The sequence below is a fragment of the Cydia strobilella genome, chromosome 1, assembly GCF_947568885.1.
Source record: "Cydia strobilella chromosome 1, ilCydStro3.1, whole genome shotgun sequence".
Classification (NCBI taxonomy): Eukaryota; Metazoa; Arthropoda; class Insecta; order Lepidoptera; family Tortricidae; genus Cydia; species Cydia strobilella.
Window position 1 is genome coordinate 19,523,711 of NC_086041.1, and position 18,439 is coordinate 19,542,149.

General features: G+C 41.5%; 1 protein-coding gene across 2 annotated transcripts in view; it reads left to right on the plus strand.

Annotated features, from left to right (window-relative positions):
- The window catches only part of LOC134746137 (endoplasmic reticulum lectin 1), a 30,267-nt gene that overhangs the window by 2,948 nt on the left and 8,880 nt on the right, over positions 1 to 18,439 (plus strand). The window contains exons 3-6 of one of the 2 annotated variants that reach the window (XM_063680429.1): positions 12,749 to 12,913; positions 14,876 to 15,165; positions 15,645 to 15,698; positions 18,090 to 18,260. In XM_063680429.1, coding sequence (XP_063536499.1) covers positions 12,749 to 12,913; positions 14,876 to 15,165; positions 15,645 to 15,698; positions 18,090 to 18,260 — 680 coding nt within the window. The remainder of the gene's footprint in view (positions 1 to 12,748; positions 12,914 to 14,875; positions 15,166 to 15,644; positions 15,699 to 18,089; positions 18,261 to 18,439) is intronic. The other variant, XM_063680437.1, reaches the window with a different exon arrangement.

The window sequence follows — 18,439 nt, forward strand, 5'->3', positions numbered from 1 at the left end:
CTCCGGGATGGTGACTAACGGTTCTCCGACAAGAAAATGTGCTGGTGTCAGCGGCTCTAGGTCATCAGGATGATCGCTCAGCGGTGATAAAGGTCTTGAGTTCAGACAAGCCTCGACCTGGTTCAAAAGAGTTGTAAATTCTTCGAAGGTAGGTGTAGCGTCTCCGAGAGTTCTCTTAAGATGAAACTTGATACTCTTGACTCCGGCCTCCCACAATCCGCCATGGTTTGGTGATCCAGGAGGGATGAACTTCCACTTGGTGCCTTCTGTATCTAGTAGGGCTGCTAGTTCAACAGGGATTGTTGACTTGCCAAGTCTCCAAGTCTCTAGTATTTCTTTGCTCGAGGAAATGAAGTTAGTCCCGTGGTCACTCCACATCTCCTTGACGAATCCTCTTCTTGATGTAAATCTTCTAAATGCTGCCATGAACGCTTCCATAGACATGTTGCTCACACATTCTATATGTATTGCTTTAGTTACCATGCAGATGAAGATGCTTATATATGCTTTGAAAGTCTTTGTTCCTCGTCCAGGGCTCATGCGCACGTTTACTGGACCTGCGAAATCTACACCAGTTGTAAGGAACGCTCTTGACGGCTTCACTCGTATCTCAGGTAAGTCACCCATCAGTTGAGTTACTGTCTTTGCTTTTTGTTTAGCACAAGGAAAGCAATTTCTCACGTATGTTTTTATAGTGTTTCCTGCGTCAATCAGCCAGTATCTTCCTCTAAGATATGTAGTCATCAGTTGAGGGCCTCCATGCAACGTCTTCTTGTGTGCGTCGTTAAGTAAAAGTGGTATCAGTACGTTGTTCTTGGACAGGATAATTGGATGTTTGCTCAGGAACTCTAAATCTGCATGTTTCAATCTTCCTCCAACTCTCAGGATTTGTTTGTCATCGAGAAAAGGCGTAAATGACAGTAAACGACTTCTTTTCTTCAATGTTGTGTGATTTCTCAGAGCTTCGATTTCTTGTGGAAATTCTAGTTGTTGAGAAAGCTTGATACATGTTGTAAGTGCTTCTTCTCGCTCATCATGAGTTACATATTGAGGTAAGTTTTCTTTTACATGTTTGTTTTTTAAGATAAGCCATCTTCTACAGTAGGCTATGACTGAGATGAGTTTTCTCAATGATGAATATCTCTTTGAAATTGTAAGTATGAAATCTTCTGTCTTCTGAGTCTTCTCTGACAAGGTAGTAGTTGCGCATTTGATAGATTTTCTTGTTTCTAGATCTGTATCTTCTACTTCAACTATGAACACTAGTTCTCTTCTCCATTCTCTTTGATGTAAAAATGTTGGGCCTTGAAACCATAGTGTATGTTCTTTTAATTTCTCAGGTGCGACTCCTCTCGATGCTGGATCTGCAGGGTTTTCTTTTGTGTTCACGTACGACCATGTTGTATCTATGTTGTTGTTGATTGCAATGACTCGGTTTTTCACAAATGTTGTCCACTTCAGCGGGTCTCCGAGAATCCAGGCTAAGGTTACTTTTGAATCTGAATAAGCGTATGTATGGTTGTGCTCGATTCTCATAGCTGTAGCGACGTGTTTCAGTAGTTGGCTCAGTAGCAGTGCTGCACTCAGTTCAAGACGGGGCAAAGTGAGTTGTTTTTTCAACGGTGAGATTTTTGTTTTTGCCATGATGAGTGATATTTTGACTTCTCCGTCTGGTTGGATTACTCTGCTGTAGACTACTGCTGCGTAGGCTGACATTGATGCATCAGCAAAGCCATGCAGTTCTACTAACTCGCTGTTGTTGGTCGTTCCGATCCATCTCTCAAGCTTCACGTCTGACAGGTGCTCTATGCCTCTGCAGAAAGTCTTCCACTCTGTCTTCAAGTCTTCAGGTAACTCTGTGTCCCATGATAATTCTCTTGACCAGGTCTTCTGTAGAAATATTTTCGCCATGGCTACAGATGGTGCTAGCCAACCCATTGGATCAAACAGGGAAGCGATGACTGTTAAGACGTTTCTCTTTGTTACTCGCTGCTCAGATAAAGTGTTGATTTTGTTTGTTACTAAGAGGGTATCTTCGTTTGAGTTCCAAGTGATTCCTAATGTTTTGATTGTCTCTTTTTTGTTGATATCTATCTCAGAATTCTTCGCTCTCTTCTCTGGTTCTACTGTGTTTATGAATTCTTTGCTGTTTGAAGACCATTTTTGTAACTCGAATCCTCCTCTTCTTAGTACTTCTGTCAGTTGACGTTTAGCCTCTACTGCGGTTTCTATTGTATTTCCCCCTGACAGTACATCATCCATGTAGAAAGAATGGTTGATGATTTCTCGAGCTTGTGCATAATCTTCTGTGTTTGCCTCATCGATTGCTATCTGTCTCAGGGTTTTGATTGCTAAGAATGGTGCACATGCTGTTCCGAAGGTTACAGTTAGCATTCTATACTCTCTTATGTCTTCATCAGGGCTGAATCTCCAAAGTATTCTCTGAAAGTCTGTGTCTTCTCTTCTTACAAGGATCTGCCGGTACATTTTGATGACATCGGCGACAAAGCAGACTTTATGCGTTCTCCATCTCATAAGAATGTCTCGAAGATCTCCCAGAAGTGACGGACCAATTAGCAGTTCTGAGTTGAGGCTTACTCCGTTGGCTCCTCTGCATGAAGCGTCATAAACTACCCGAAGCTTAGTAGTGTCTCTGTCTTCACGGATCACAGGATGATGTGACAGGTATACTCTTCTGTCTGGCTCTCTCATAGGTTCATCTCGTTCAACTAATTCCATATGTTGTAACATTATGTACTCTCTCATGACTTCATTGTAGGATTCTCTCAATTTTGTGTTTGCTTCTAATCTTCTCTCAGTGCTCATGAATCTTCTCAGTGCGATTTCTCTCGAATTCTCTGGTAAAGTAGGTTTGTCACACTTGAATGGAAGTGATACGATGTATCTTCCGTTTGTATCTCTTGCTACTGTATCTTGATAAATGTTCTCAGCTCGAAGTTCTTGTGGGGTGAGAGTGTCGTTTTCCTCTGACTCTAATCTCTCTGTCTCCCAAAATTTTTCTACCATCTTCTCTAATGTTATGTTCAGATGCATGCTTTTGAACTCTCTCATGTGGTTGTTGTTCAACTGACCTCCTGACAGGATGTATCCCAAGCGAGTTTGTTGTGCTATGGGAGTACCTGGTTCTCCTTTAATCACTCCGTTCATCAAAATGTCTGTGTAGATGTGAACTCCAAGTAGTAGATCAATGTTGCTTGGTGTATGGTAAGTTGGGTCTGCAAGTGACAAGTATTGCAGATGACTCCATTTCTGTGGATTGATTGGGACTTCAGGCATATTGTCGGTGACATCTTGAACAATGTAGGCTGTGCAGTTGACTTTGAAGTTGTCGTTGAACCTTGAGTAAACTTCTATATCTGTAGCGGACTTGATTCTTGTTGACATATGACCCACTCCGGTAACTAATCCATCAGCTGGTTTTCTTCGCAGCTGTAATTGTTTGACAGTTGCTTCACTTATAAATGATTCTTGTGAACAGGGATCAATGAGTGCTCGTAGAACTTGTATACCATGGCCAGTCTTAATGTTTACTAGTGCGGTAGCCATGAGCGCAGTATGACTCTGAGTGATAAGGTAGTTTCTTATTTTTGGTGTATCTGAAGGTTTTGTAGTAGTCTCTTCTCTCAAATTTGTAGCGGTTTCTCTCGATGTAGATTGTATTGGATTTTCTCTCTTCTCAGTTGGTTGGTTTTCAAAATGAAGTAAAGAATGATGTCTTTTTTGGCAATGATGACAAGATACTCTGGATTTACAATTTTTCACATTATGTTTTGATGACATGCAGTTAAAGCAAAGTCTTTCCTTTTGGACATGTTGAACTCTGTTGTTGACATCTAGGTTTGCAAATTCTTTGCATAGATAGGTGAAGTGGTTTTGTTTGCAGTAGGAACACTGTATTGTAGTTGTAGCGGGGCTTGTTAGAAAGGATCTCTGTCTCACGATAGCTCTCTCTCTGTCCTTTGAATAGGTTGTAGATGGAACCATTTCTAACACTCTGAAACGTGTCTCTAAGAAGGTTGTAAACTTCTCTAGTTTCGGCAACTCTTGTACAGGTAGCGCTTTTATCTCCTCTTCCCACTGTTTGCGCGTCTCGTCATCCAATTTGTTGAGTATAATGTGAATCACGATAGTATCCCACTCGTTAATCTTTACGTCGTTGTTTTTAAGGCTGTTCAGGCATTCTTGGGTAGTATCGAGTAGCTCTCTGATAGATCTAGATGTGCCGTTGTACACTTTCTTTTGATTCATAAATCTATTCAAGATGGTATTTACTATCATGCGTTTGTTGTTGTACCTCTTGTCTAAAGTTTCCCATGCAACATCATAGTTTTTCTCGGTTATTTGCAGATGCTTCAATAATTGTTCAGCTTCACCGGTGACACTTGATTTCAGGTAATGAAGTTTTTGTACCTTGCTCAGCGATGTTTTATTATGAACGAGCGACGTGTACAGGTCTCTAAATGACGTCCATTCTTGATAATCTCCAGAGAATTGGGGCAGGATCACTTTTGGAAGCTTCACCTCTTGCGTAGAATGCTTGTTTACTTCCGACGTTGACTTGTATTGCGGTTGCGATTGCGGTTGCTCACTCAAAGTTTCGGATTTGTTGAATAGCTCGATAGTATCCGATAACTCTCCTTTAATCACAAAATACTCTTCTTCTCCATTGGAGTACAAGTCGGTTGTGAAGTAATTATGCTCCTTTTTCTGAGCCGTAGTTGCATATTTCAAGATTTGGAAATGGTTTGTTTGAAATTTCTGCCAATACTCGTTCAATGTATCAATTCTAGCTTGTACATAGCCTTTCGTAATACGTGATTTTCCTTGCTTCTTGAAGTTTATCCCGATCTTTCTTATTAATTCGTAAGTAATTTCTTGTTCCGACACGTAAGTATCCATTTTGTAGGTTATGTAGTAAAATCTTACGAAATATCTTGAATCTTCACTCTTTTGGCTTAAAAAACACTAAATGTTCGTAGCTTTGCTCGTTTTTACAAGTTTTCTTCAAAATTATTACGAATCTCGATGTATTTTCACAGTTTTATGTCCATTGTTTACACCGAAGCGCCGACTATTTTTACGAAAATCACTCAATTATTGTTCTCGCGGTACTCGATATGGTTATTTATTGTATTTATGCACTGAAACCTCGTAAATATTGTTCATTCATCGTTTATTTCTCGTATTTTTAGTATTTTTTTCATCATTGTTCGTATTTTGTTTTTTCACTCTTGTTCCTTCTTCATTTATTTTGTTCTAGAATGTTCGATGCGTGACGTCTATAATCTCTCAAAATTATTCTTATTTCACTGCGATTGTTCGTTTTTCACCACTAATTCACTATATTTCCGGCTCTAATGGACCACTTTTGCAGACTCTAGTTCCTCATAACGTGAAATAAGAATTGAAACGCCGATTTGCAACACAATTATATTATTAATAAATTAGACGCGTATACATGACATGTTATTTCTTTGAAGGATATTGCAAAAGTAAAAAGCTTGACAATGGCCGCGCTTATATAGGTCGCAGGAAACCCGTAGCGCGCGATGTGTGCAGCGCAGCGCCATCTACCATGAAATGGAGTATGCTTTCTTGCTTGCCGCAACAGACATACTACGTAAATTGAGCGTTGCCCAGCGGGTGTTAGAGAGAAAATTGGTGGGGATCACATTGAGAGACCGTAAAACAAATGAATGGCTGAGACAACAGAGCAAAGTCAATGATGTTATAAAACGCGTAGCCAATTTGAAGTGGGAATGGGCTGGTCATATAGCACGGAAGACCGATTCGTGGAGCAAACGACTACTCGAGTGGCGACCATGGGGGGAAGAGCGTCCTCAAAGTAGACCCCAGATGCGTTGGGACGACGACATTAAGAAGACTGTGGGGAAACAGTGGCTCCAAGTCGCACAGAACCGCGACGAATGGCGCAAAATGAAGGAGGCCTACACCCAAAGGGTAGAAAAAGGCTAAAGAGAGAGAGAGAGAGAGAGAGAGAGAGAGAGGGTGCCGCCGGCAGCGGGGCAGGGCCCAAGCTGCCGGTGGTCAGGGCCGCAGAGAGAGGAACCGGCGGACTATCCGCGCCGTGTCCAAGATCACCGCCTTCTGCATCTGATCCTTGATCCAACCACCTAGCGAGAGTCTCTCAAGGTGTTGGTCGAGACTCTTCGCTATGAGACCGTTCGCTGAAACGACTATTGGGACAATGATCGTCAAATCAATATCCCACATGGCGGTTATCTCGTGAGCCAAGTCTAGGTACTTACTGGACTTGTCCTTCTCGGCTTTCACGAGATTCTCATCATGGGGGATGGGGATGGTGATGTCGACGAGCACGGCCCGGCGCTGCGATCGATCTATTACCACAATGTCAGGCTTATTGGCTACAATAGTCCTGTCAGTGATGATAGATCGATCCCAATAGAGCGTGGCACGACCATTCTTTTTTTTTTTTTTTTTTTCATTTATTTTTCAAAGGCACATATACATAATTAATTTCAAAATTACTCGCCAAACTGCGTATGCAGTTTGTTGGCGAGAAAGCGCTCTTTTTTACAATTTTATGCTTACTTATGTTGCTATCTTACTATGCTTACCCTAAGTTTGACATTAAAGTTAGTCTTAGAAAAAATATACCTATATAATAAAGTAATAAAGCATCCTTTTACAAATAAATGTTTCTACCTAAAGGATACACTATGCTAAAATAACAAACAACAACAATTATAATTTAAATAATAATACACGGTTGTTAAGTCAAGGTAAGTTATCTATAAGTGTTTTTTTTAATTTGTTCTTTACTTCCAATATGCTATATTTATTATCTCCTCTTAACCATTCTATTTCATTATATATTTTTGGGACCAAAAATTTATCTGTTCTCCTACCATAATAATTTTTGACAAAATGTTGCACATATTTCTTTAATCTAATATTTTTTGTTCTATATCTGCTTTGTTTAGGGACTTTAAACTTATTATTACAGTAATTATCTATGGCTATCAAATATTGCACTCTTTGAGTCACAGGTAATATTTTATACATTTTATAAAGTTTTTCGTATTCGCCTTTCAACTTATTTTTAGTTTTGCTGTCCAATAAGTATTTCAGTGACCTTATCTGGAGCTTTTTAATTTTATCGATATACGTTTGGAAGGTTCTGCCATATACATTAAGTCCATAACCTATCACTGAGTCCGCTAGTGCGTAATACACTACAAGCATAGTTTTTTTGCTAATTAATTTATGTAAGTAGTACATTTTGCTCATTACTGAGCGTAGTTTGGAACAAACCACATTTATGTGTGCTTTCCAGTTAAAATTATGATCAATATGCATACCTAGATACCTATAAGTATTTACGTATTCTAGCGGTTCACAGTTACATTTGTTATCCTTTTGGTTGTGCAAGCAATCGTATCCGTGTCCTATCACACCTATCTCATTATAATTAACCGACTTAGCCCTGCGGTTGTATGGGGAATATATGTGCATACTTTTTGTTTTTGATAAGTTTATAATTATTCCGTTATCGTGGGCCCATTTAGCAATCTCGTCGAAGTCGCTTTGGATACAACTGTGAGCCTCTGATATATCTGTATGCGAATATAGTAGGCACATATCGTCCGCATACATGTATACCTTGCATTTCTTTATAACGTTTACAACACTGTTGACCAGCATTAGATAGCCGACAGGGCCATACACCGAGCCGGTCGGCACCCCGAGCGTGACGTCACACTCCGCGCCCATGGCGCCGGCGATGCTCGTGCGTATGGTCCTGCCCGCCAGGTAGCTGCGGAACCAGTCGTTGACGGGGCCGTCTATGCCACATTCCCGCATTGCTTGCAAAAGCACTTCATGGTCGAGGGTATCAAATGCCTTTTTATAGTCTATAAAAAGCGCAAGCACCTGTTTACCTTCGTTTAGACGGCTGTTGATTTCATCCGAGAACTGTGCCAGAGCCGATCCCGTACTTCGACCTCTCCTGAACCCGTGCTGCGAGTCTGTAAGTATGTTATGCTTCTCCAGAAAACCTGAAACTTGTCCGACAACCACCTTCTCGACAATTTTATTAATTACTGAAAGGATTGCGATAGGCCTGTAGTTTGTATAATCCAAATGATTTCCATTTTTATAAATTGGCCTTATAAGAGATTTTTTTAGGTTTTCTGGATAAACACCTTTTATCACACACATATTGACGAATTTAGCCAGAATGGGACATAATTGCTTTTTAATGTACTTAATGTCTTGTGTTCTTATTTGGTCAATGCCCGGCGCTTTTTTTGAATTTAAATTACTAACAATCTTTTCAACATCAATAGCAGACACTTTTTTATACCTAAAAGACAAATCAATTTTATTAACATAAGAGTTCTCGATTAACATTCTCGAGAACTGGCACAGGTAAATACTTGTAGTACGGTACTTCGTCGTCCACAAGGCCGTATAGAAGAGCAAGTTGCTGGTGAATGACCCTGTGCAAGTACTCGCCGTTAGCAAGATGAGAACAACCGGAAATGATATGCCTGAGTGACTCTCCGGGACGGCGGCATGCCCGACAAATGTCGACCGTACCGTCCTTCAGGATATATTTCCGATAGTTGTTCGTCATCATAACTTCGTCCGCAATTGCACAGGCAAAACCCTCGGTTTCTCCGAAGAGGTCCCCGAATCGTAACCAGTTCACCGACGCGAGCAGGTCTACATCGGGTCCCGTGAGGGCCTTGTAGAACCGCCCGTGTAGCACCTTACTCTCCCATACCGCCCTGCGGTCCGCAGCACTTTGTACCACAGGTTTGTGCCAGTTCTCGTTTGCCAAGGAGAGCGGCGTGAAGTTCCTGTCCACTGCCACCACATCACGATGCATCCCACACTCATTGTTAAGGAAATAATTCCTGAGATTGTACACCTCGCGGTTGTGGAGATCTTTGGCGTTAAGGAAGCCTCGAACTCCACACTTCCGTGGGATGTACAATCTCATAACTGACGAGCGTGGGTGTAGCATACGGTGTGTGGTGAGCAGTAGACGGACCCTCCGATCCAGGGCGTCCAGCTCGGTCTGAGTCCACCTTAGTATGCCAAAGGAGTATATGAGTAGGGGCATTACCCAGGCGTTGAAGGCGCGCACTTTGTTGCCTCCTGACAAAAGACTGTTAAGAACTTTTGTGAGCCGACTGAAAAAGCGCTCCTTCACCGTCCGTCTAATACCCTCATCCTCAATACCCAACGACTGTGACATACCAAGGTATTTATAGGTTTCTGATTCAGAGATAGATCTGAAAGACATAGTCTCAAAAAGTTGTAAATTTGTTGAATTTACAACCTTCCCCCGCTGTACATGCATAACCGCACACTTATCGACACCAAACTCCATTCTGATGGCGGTACTGAAAACTTCTGTGGTTTTCAGTAGCACCATCAAGTCTTGGTTATTTGGCGCAAACAGTTTGAGGTCATCCATGTACAGAAGGTGAGAAATGACTTCACCCTCTCTCCGAAGCCGGCAACCTAACCCTGAATCCTTCGGCAGGGTGCTGAGGGGATTCAGAGCTAGGCAGAACCACAGGGGACTCAGACTGTCACCCTGAAATATTCCTCGCTCGATCCTTATAAAGTCCTGCGGGCCAGGGCGGTCATCCCCACCACCTGGTTGACGAAGAACTGTGATCCACTGCCTCATACATGCGCTTAGGAAAGATATTAAAGCTGCATCAAGTTTATACAGCTCCAATACCCTTCTCAGCCATGAGTGAGGCACCGAATCATAGGCCTTCTTATAGTCAATCCAGGCAGCCGAGAGGGCCCCCCAGTTCCGCCGAACTTGTTGGCATATGGTCATGTCTATGAGGAGGAGCTCTTTAGTACCACGGGACCCAACCCTACATCCATTTTGAGCGGAGGCCAAAATATTGTTTGCGACAATATGCGCTCAAAATGGATGTAAGGAGCTTGTAGAGTGTAGGCAAGCACGTGATGGGTCTGTAGTTCTTCGCTTCCGTGGTACTACCGGACTTGTAGAGCAGGAAGGTGACACCAGTTGTTAAGGAAGGTGGGAGAGAACCAAGCTCGAGGGCTTGTTGAAATTGTGCTGCCAAGCAGGAGTGCGAGCATCGGAACCATTTTAGCCAGAAGTTGTGCAATCCATCCGGCCCAGGACTTTTCCAGTTCTGGGCCGTGCGGATGGCACAACTTATGTCATCGGGGCTGATGGTGACTGCCCCCATAGGTTCGATAGACTCGCACTCATGCTCAACAACATTCATCCAACTCCCCTCGGTGTGTCCGACAGGCACCGACCAGATGCTACGCCAGAAGTCAGTCATGACAGTAGCATCCGGCGGCTGCGTGTCAGACGCGCGAAGGTTGGCTTCCTCCCACCTTCGGTACACCTTCCTTTGGTCACTCTGGAAAAGACGATTCTGCTGGAATCGATCCACACGCTCTCTGTAGCGGCGAATACGGTTTGCCCATGCATAGACTTTCTGCTTTAGAAAGTCAACGCGCTCTGTAACATTGGCCATGTAGTCGCGGGGCCTGATATCCGTCCCCGCGAACGCCTGGTTCACAAAGCGCATTACTCGGGGGCGATTATTGCCCCCCCTAAAGCAGATCAGCTTTGCAATGAGAGTCCTAAACGAGCTGATACGTCGCTCGATCCGCGCTTGCCATGCAGGGACACCTCCGGCGGTCCTAGTTCAGCGTCCGGAAACTTGACTCGAGCAACACGGCACGCTGCGATGGCTCCGCAGTACATGATCGAGTGCGTATCTTCTAAATCTTTACTAGTCCACAGATATGGCTCTAGCAAAGCGTTTAGGGCTCCCATTATCGCTAGATTGCGTTTATTCATAGGCAAACGTGGTAATCGTGGCCTAGTGTCGGGTGCGGAGCGATACTGCGTAATTGCCTCCTCCAGAGTCCTCCTCAGTTGCTCATTGGCTGTACTACTCACACTCTGTGCGAACTCCTCCTCGTCGGCATTGAGATCCACCCGCGGCGCCCCCGGTGCCTGCCGGGCTAGCACATGATTGGCGCGAGAGTATCTCGCCGCGACATAGACTACCCGTCCCTCTTTAATTCACACAGTTAGTAAAAGACGGGTAGTCTCGCGGCGAGATACTGTCGCGCCAATCATGTGCTCGGCCTACTGGTCGGGTGCCGGCACCGGATGACGATATTCGGATCCATACAGGTTGGAGTGCGGGGTGAGACAGCAGGGGGGTGTCTCCTCACCCAAGCTCTTCAACCTGTATGTGAATGAATTAATAGAGGAGCTCAGCAGCACTCATGTCTGCTGCCACATTGATGACGTATGTCTCAACAACTTAAGCTACGCTGACGACATGGTGCTGTTGAGTGCCTCTCCGTGTGGCCTTGGGCAGTTGCTTGGCATCTGTGAGCAATTTGCTAGCAGTCACGGCCTAATATACAACGTAAAAAAGAGCGAATGCATGGTCTTTCAGGTCAAAGGTAAAGATCTGCCACCCGTGCCCCCCATTCGCTTATACGGCACTCCTTTGAATAGGTTAGAATCTATTAAGTACCTCGGCCATGTGGTAACCTCCGACTTAAAGGATGATGCCGATATTGAGCGAGAGCGGAGGGCGTTGTCTGTTAGGGCAAATATGGTGGCCCGCAGGTGTGCTCGTTGTTCTGCTGAAGTTAAGGTAACTCTCTTTAGAGCCTTTTGTACAACCTTCTACACGAGCAGCCTGTGGATCTCTTACACGCAGAAACAGTACAACGCCCTTCGTGTACAGTACAACAATGCCTTCAGGATGATGATGGGGCTGCCTGGCTACTGCAGCACATCGGGGATGTTTGCTGATGCTAGGGTACACTGTTTTCACACCACTATGCGGAAGCGGTGCACATCCCTGGCACGTAGGGTGCGGGGCAGCACGAACAGCGTCCTGAGGGCATTTGCGTCAAGGTTTGACTGTCAGTACATGAACCATTGCCATATGATACATGTGCTGACAGGCAAGCCAATTTACTGTATGTAAAAATAGAATGCTGTGTATATATACTAACCTTAGTTGTAAGGCTTAATACTGCTACTAACAAATGAAATTTATTATATAATTTAACATTAATTTTACTTGTAATTCAATTGTATATGGAAATGGTCTGAATTAAAGAATATTCATTCATTCATTCATTCAAATACCCTTACAAAACCCTTATCATCTGCTCACCACCTTGCATATTGCTTATAAGGGTTAGCCTTATAAAGGGCTTCCCTTTTAGCATATAAGCGTGCTAATTTAAGTCGTCTACCTTGTTCATAAAGCACACATTACTTTGAATCCGAGCGATCGTCGGCAGCGGGGGCTGCGTTCTTTGACTAGGCACGTATTTTCTTTCCTTTTCATACACTAGCGTAGATATATACTAATCCTGTCTCTTTTACGCAAGGCTGAACTACGAAATTACTAAAGGGAAACCTTTATAAAAAGCGCTTAAAGATAAGGGTAGCCCTTATTAAGGGCTAGCCTTATTTTTGGTTAGCTTTTCGGTAAGGGTTAGTCAAAGGTAGGGGTATGAATGGGCTTGCAGTACAAAAGGGAAAGTCTTTCAATGTGTTAGCCGTGTTTAAGGGACACCCATTGAAAGGGTTTTATCGCGGAAAGGGTTGTCTGGTCCCTGGAAAAAACGAGAAGCCTTTGCAAAAAAAAAAGTTGTAATAAACACATTAATTCCATTTCCTGAATTCCAGGCAAAGTTGTGAAGACTCAAGAGTACTTTCTGGGCCACTGGAGCATGGACAAACAAACCAAGCTGGAGGAGCAGGCTAAAGTGCCACAGGAATCCATAGTACCTCCTCGGACCACTAAGGTTGAAGGCATGGTGCTGCCCTATGTGGAGATGGTTATGGATGACGGTGAGCCAGCAAAATATTTGATATATGTCAATGTCATTGGTGGGGTGTCATCAGTGGCAGATTTACCCTTAGGCCAAGTAGGCCTGGGCTTAGAGCGCGATATATTAGGGGCGGCACTCGGCAGTCTACCTATATGATGGGTGCTGAGAAAGGGGCGGCTAGTACTTACTACAGGGCCTGGGGCCTAGGGCGGCCGACACTGCAAATCTACCACTGGATGTCATACTTATGAGTTATGTTATGTCTGAAGATGAATTGGAGCCCTTTCTATTCCAATGCTTTTAAAATAATAACAACTACTAGGGTCCTAAAAAGCAGATATGCCCAAGGGAATCAAGTTACATAGGAGCTCTTCCATAGGTGCATATACATATATGCCATAATTCATAAACATTTCCCAACATTATTTTAGTTATAATTTTGTTTATTCTTGTCTAAAACGAATGTTTTTAGGGTTCCGTACCCAAAGGGAGACCCTATTACTAAGACTTCACTGTCCGTCTGTCAGTCACCAGGCTGTATCTCATGAACTGTGATAGCTAGACAGTTGAAATTTTCACACATGATATATTTCTGTTGCCGCTATAACAACAAATACTAAAAAGTACGGAACCCTCGGTGGGCAAGTCCCACTAGCACTTGTCCGGTTTTCTACATAAAAATCTCAACATAGCAATTTTGCTAAATATGTCTGCTGGAGTGGAAGAAGAGGGGGGAGGCCTTTGCCCAGCAGTGGGACACAATAGGCTCGTAATAATAATAATATATCTGCAATACAAGATTTTTGGTCAGGTGGTTGTAAAAGCAAATCGGCAACATGCTGTGTCCCATTCAAACTACTGATAAAATTCTTAACGGGCTTCATCATTCTCAGATTATTATGGAATAGCCCTATTTACAGCATAACCTCAATACATCTTAATTGGTAATACCTACATGATGAAAATAATAGTAGTTTATGTGACTGCTACATAATGCCTAATTATGTACAGTTACATACACTGCTTTATCTACACACATATTATAAACTTTCTATGATATATTCACTAACCTCATATTACAGCCGACATTGGGGCATAGTTGCTCTCTGGCGGAATTCGCGGATATGAGGTGGCGTCTCCGAAATATCTTTATCGCACATTTTACACGAAACTTTACTAGAGTTACTTTAAAAACAACAAAACAAATTATGTTTTACTTACAAACTAATTAAAAGATAAAATGCACGTCAAATGGCGGCAAAGAAAACTTTTTTCACGCATGTCATGCATCCGTAGTTTTTTATTTTATTCAGAGACAAACTAATAGAGTGGGGGTCGATTGCCATATCGTTCGATACCAACTAACAAGCGAGATTTGTCAAATTTGTATGCAATTGACATTTCATTTCGAATAAAACGTCATCTCGACTGACATTAGAATAGAGGTCAAATAAAATTTCTTTGTTTTTCAGAGATGTTCGAAATTTGAATAAAATAATGTTATCGAAATCGATCTTATTATTTAGCAATAATAACATTTTCACAGATAAAAAATTTGCTGTAACAAAACAGTTTATCTTAATGTTGGCCATTATTTACGGATTTTGAAGGCATCATAGAGGGTTTATGATATGTGTGTAGATAAAAGCTTTTTAAAACCATTTCTATAGACTTCAATCAATGAAAAGTGTGCATGAATCAATTAATTAGAAACAATACTTAAACTTTAAACACTAGAATTTGAGATGTCTTGCCACATGGAATTTTAATTGATGTAGGTAATGTTTAATTTTAAACTTTGCCAGTTTATAAAAAAAGCCTTTTATTTCTAGGTAACAATATAAATATAAAATATTTGCAAACTTAGTCTAGGATAAAATCTAATTTATATGTAAAGAATTAAAAATCACACCAGAACTCTCTTATGAGGTAAAAGGCCTCTTCCAGAATTTCAGTTTATAAAGAATTGCTTATGTACCAGGCACGCTCTGCGATCTCAGCAACAAACCGCGCGTGACCCGCGTCCAGTACGTTTGCTACGCGCACGGCAAGCACGAGGTGTACTCCTTCAAGGAGACGTCCACCTGCGAGTATGAAATCATCATACTATCGCCTTTGCTCTGCGAACATCCTCAGTTTAAATCCAAAGAAGTTGGCGAAAACATAATTAATTGCATTCCGATTGGAGACTCGCCAAAGAAACCTAGAAGTTTACTGAAAGCGGAGGTGGATAGCTTGAGGTTCCATCATCAGACTATTAGACTGAGCAATGTAAGTATGATATGTTAAATATTGTTATTGTTTTTGCTATTTTTTTTAATTACTTTTGGTCATATTATTTTTCGGTAGATTATTGTTATTATTGAGTGAAGATTTGAATTTTTTGCGTGTGTTAGTATTTTTAGTAATCTTTGAAATCTGATAGTTTATTAATATTATTGAATTAGTTAAATGCAAGTGAAAGAGTGAATACCTAATTTAAGTACAGTGAGCTGCGAAATTGCATGGAGAAATTATGAATAAATTCACTGATAACTTCGCCATGCACTTTTACAGCTGATGGTACCTAGTTGTTTTGAAGTATATTATTAATTCTGTATTCCCGTGTAGCTTGCTTTAATATTAAAACCTTTCCTGTATTGTATTTATTTGTCATTGCCGTTTTTGAAGGAGACTTACTAATGTTTTATTTAGTAGTGTAGTTATTTAGTTATAGATGCTTGTATGTAACTTTTTGTTGGCATGTTAAGGACGGAGACGCTAAGGACATACTAGCGGTGTTGAAAGTTGAGAAAATTGAAAAGGTAATTATATGATTTTTTTTATTTGCATTGAAGCATCCCATATTATTATTGATAGTATGAAAATTTTACTTACTTTCCCATTTTTCGGGGATCTCGGAAACGGCTCTAACGATTTCGATGAAATTTGCTATATGGGGGTTTTCGGGGCCGAAAAATCGATCTAGGTCTTATCTCTGGGAAAACGCGCATTTTTGAGTTTTTATATGTTTTCCGAGCAAAGCTCGGTCTCCCAGATATTTAAGAACTATGGGACATATTTTTGAGTAAGTTGTATACACCTATATTTTTTATACTTGACAAACGGGGCATTTCACGTCAAGCGGGCAGCAAAAAAATTGTCTGGTTCTGGATTTTGTTCATAGTTCGATTAATTGGACCTATATGTAAACAAAAAAATTTGGCATCATTACTTTTTTAATCCATTGTTCATGCAGGTATACGCTTAAATCTTACTATGCTATAAAAGTGACGTACTCAGATAGTGATGAACTCAGAAAGCGAGGGCCTCAGAAAGTGGCGTTCTCAGAAAGTGACGTCCTCAGAAAGTGGCGTTCTCAGAAAGTGACGTACTCAGAATGTGACAAACTCAGAATGTGACGTCCAGAAAGCGACGTCCTCAGAACGTGACCTAACTCGAAAGTGATCTCTTAAGCATGTGACATACTCCGCCTAAACCGGTAGCGCTACAAGGCACGATGAAATATTGTTTATTGCTTTAATTCCGTCACGCAAAGGTAATAAAACCCGTAATTGGCCATTAAAGACTGCCACATAGAACTACCGCTCAGTACGGAGCGTCGCGCAGTACTTTCGAATTACTTCATGAATCTTCAAAACCAATCGAGATGCCATTATAAAAAAAAAAAAAGGACATTAGTACAACATAAGCTACATTCTTGTGTAAAAATAAAAAAAATAAAAAAATGCGAAGTTGAAAAAAAAAGATATTTAATACTAACTTCCGGTTTATATGAAAAAAAAATAAAAAAAACTTTTTTAATTAATTTTCAAGGAAATCAACTAATATTCTCAAATAATCACTATTTAGTTATTAATAAATCCATTGAAAGAATTGCAATAATAACTTAAAAAAACCGTTCCTCAAATTTTGTAATTTTTTTAAATGCGAATAAATTTTTAACAAAGCAATATATTAAAAAAGTAATGATGCCAATTTTTTTTTGTTCACATATAGGTCCAATTAATCCAACTATGAACAAAATCCAGAAACTGACAATTTTTTTCCTGCCCGCTTGACGTGAAATGCCCCAAACGTCAACTTTTGACAGCCAGAACTACCGTGTAAAGGGGTTATTACATTCATCATTTTTCACCACACTGCTGAGGGACAAAGAAAGGTATATGTTGTTTCCCTGTCCCTCTTAGCAGCTCTTGCTTAGCAGAAAGTGTCTAGCGAAGGGATAGGTGTAATGAACAGGGCCGTACACCGACATTTTCTTCAGCTGCTACATTTAACCACCCAGACAATCAGAGTAGAGTTAACGCATAATGTATAAAGTTGTATAGCGCCATCTACATTAGCTGTCAAACTCGAAGCACGAATTTCACTTTTGGCGTTATGTAACAAGCCATTGATAATGGTTTGTCCCTATCAGTCACATTTGTGTTTTCACACATTTTTACATTTGTGTTTGTTTGAAAGAAACAAAATTTACCAGATTTGCTAATATGGACCGCGAGCCAGGCGCAAATTTCGTCAGTCATCGCCTCCCGGGCGAAAACTCGTATAGCGGTTAACGGCTATGTATGATGAACACTCGTGAACGTCAGCTGCCGCTCCGTTGGTGGGTTGAGGAATGGCAGCCACCGAAACGCGTAACACGGTCTTTTCACCGCGATACAACCGGCTGACGATTTGTTTTATTAACAATAGCATCTAAACTATCATCTGACAAAGTATCAAACGGGAGGCGATGACGCCGATGACTGAAAATAATTTTCTTTTTTACATGTTCATGTGACCAGCTGACGGTCTTTCCATAGCGGTACAATCGACTGACGATTTTGTTTATTCACAATAGCATCTAAACTATCATCTGACAAAGTATCAAGCGGCAGGCGATGACTAAATTGTTTTTATAGACTTTATTTGCTGCCATTCCTCAACCCACCAACGGAACGGCAGCTGACGTTCACGAGGGTTCATCATACATAGCCGTTAACCACTATACGAGTTTTCGCCCGGGAGGCGATTGGTCATGGAAATCTGTTCCTGGGCCGCGGTCTACAACTTACGCTATGTGAAGTTTCAGCTCAATGGAATAATTTGAAGTGGGTCTTAATTAGTTTGCAAGATTTGACCCCAACAAACATAATTGCAAACATTGCAAGTAAAATAAAAGCCTGGAAGAATGTTTTATTGTTTATCAGGATGGTGAAACGCACTTGAAGTTCGAATTGCACCCACTGGGCGAGGGCGAGGGCGACGACCTCGCACAGGAGAGCGCCAAGGCCACGCAGGTCGCCGAGAAACCCCTGCCCATGATATCCGACGACTCGCCCGTCAGAGCCTTCCTCAACGGAGAGAACTGTCTTAATGGGGTAATCTAATCTTACAGAAATAATAAATATGTTCTAAAAACGCAGTGTGTGGAGTGAAGCGCGAGTGTTCCAAATTAAATGTAGGTATATAATTTTAACATTACACAGCAACTAATGTCAAAAACCCAGGTTTTTAATAACACTGGCAAAACTTAATAAAAAGCCTGAGTTTTTTTGCA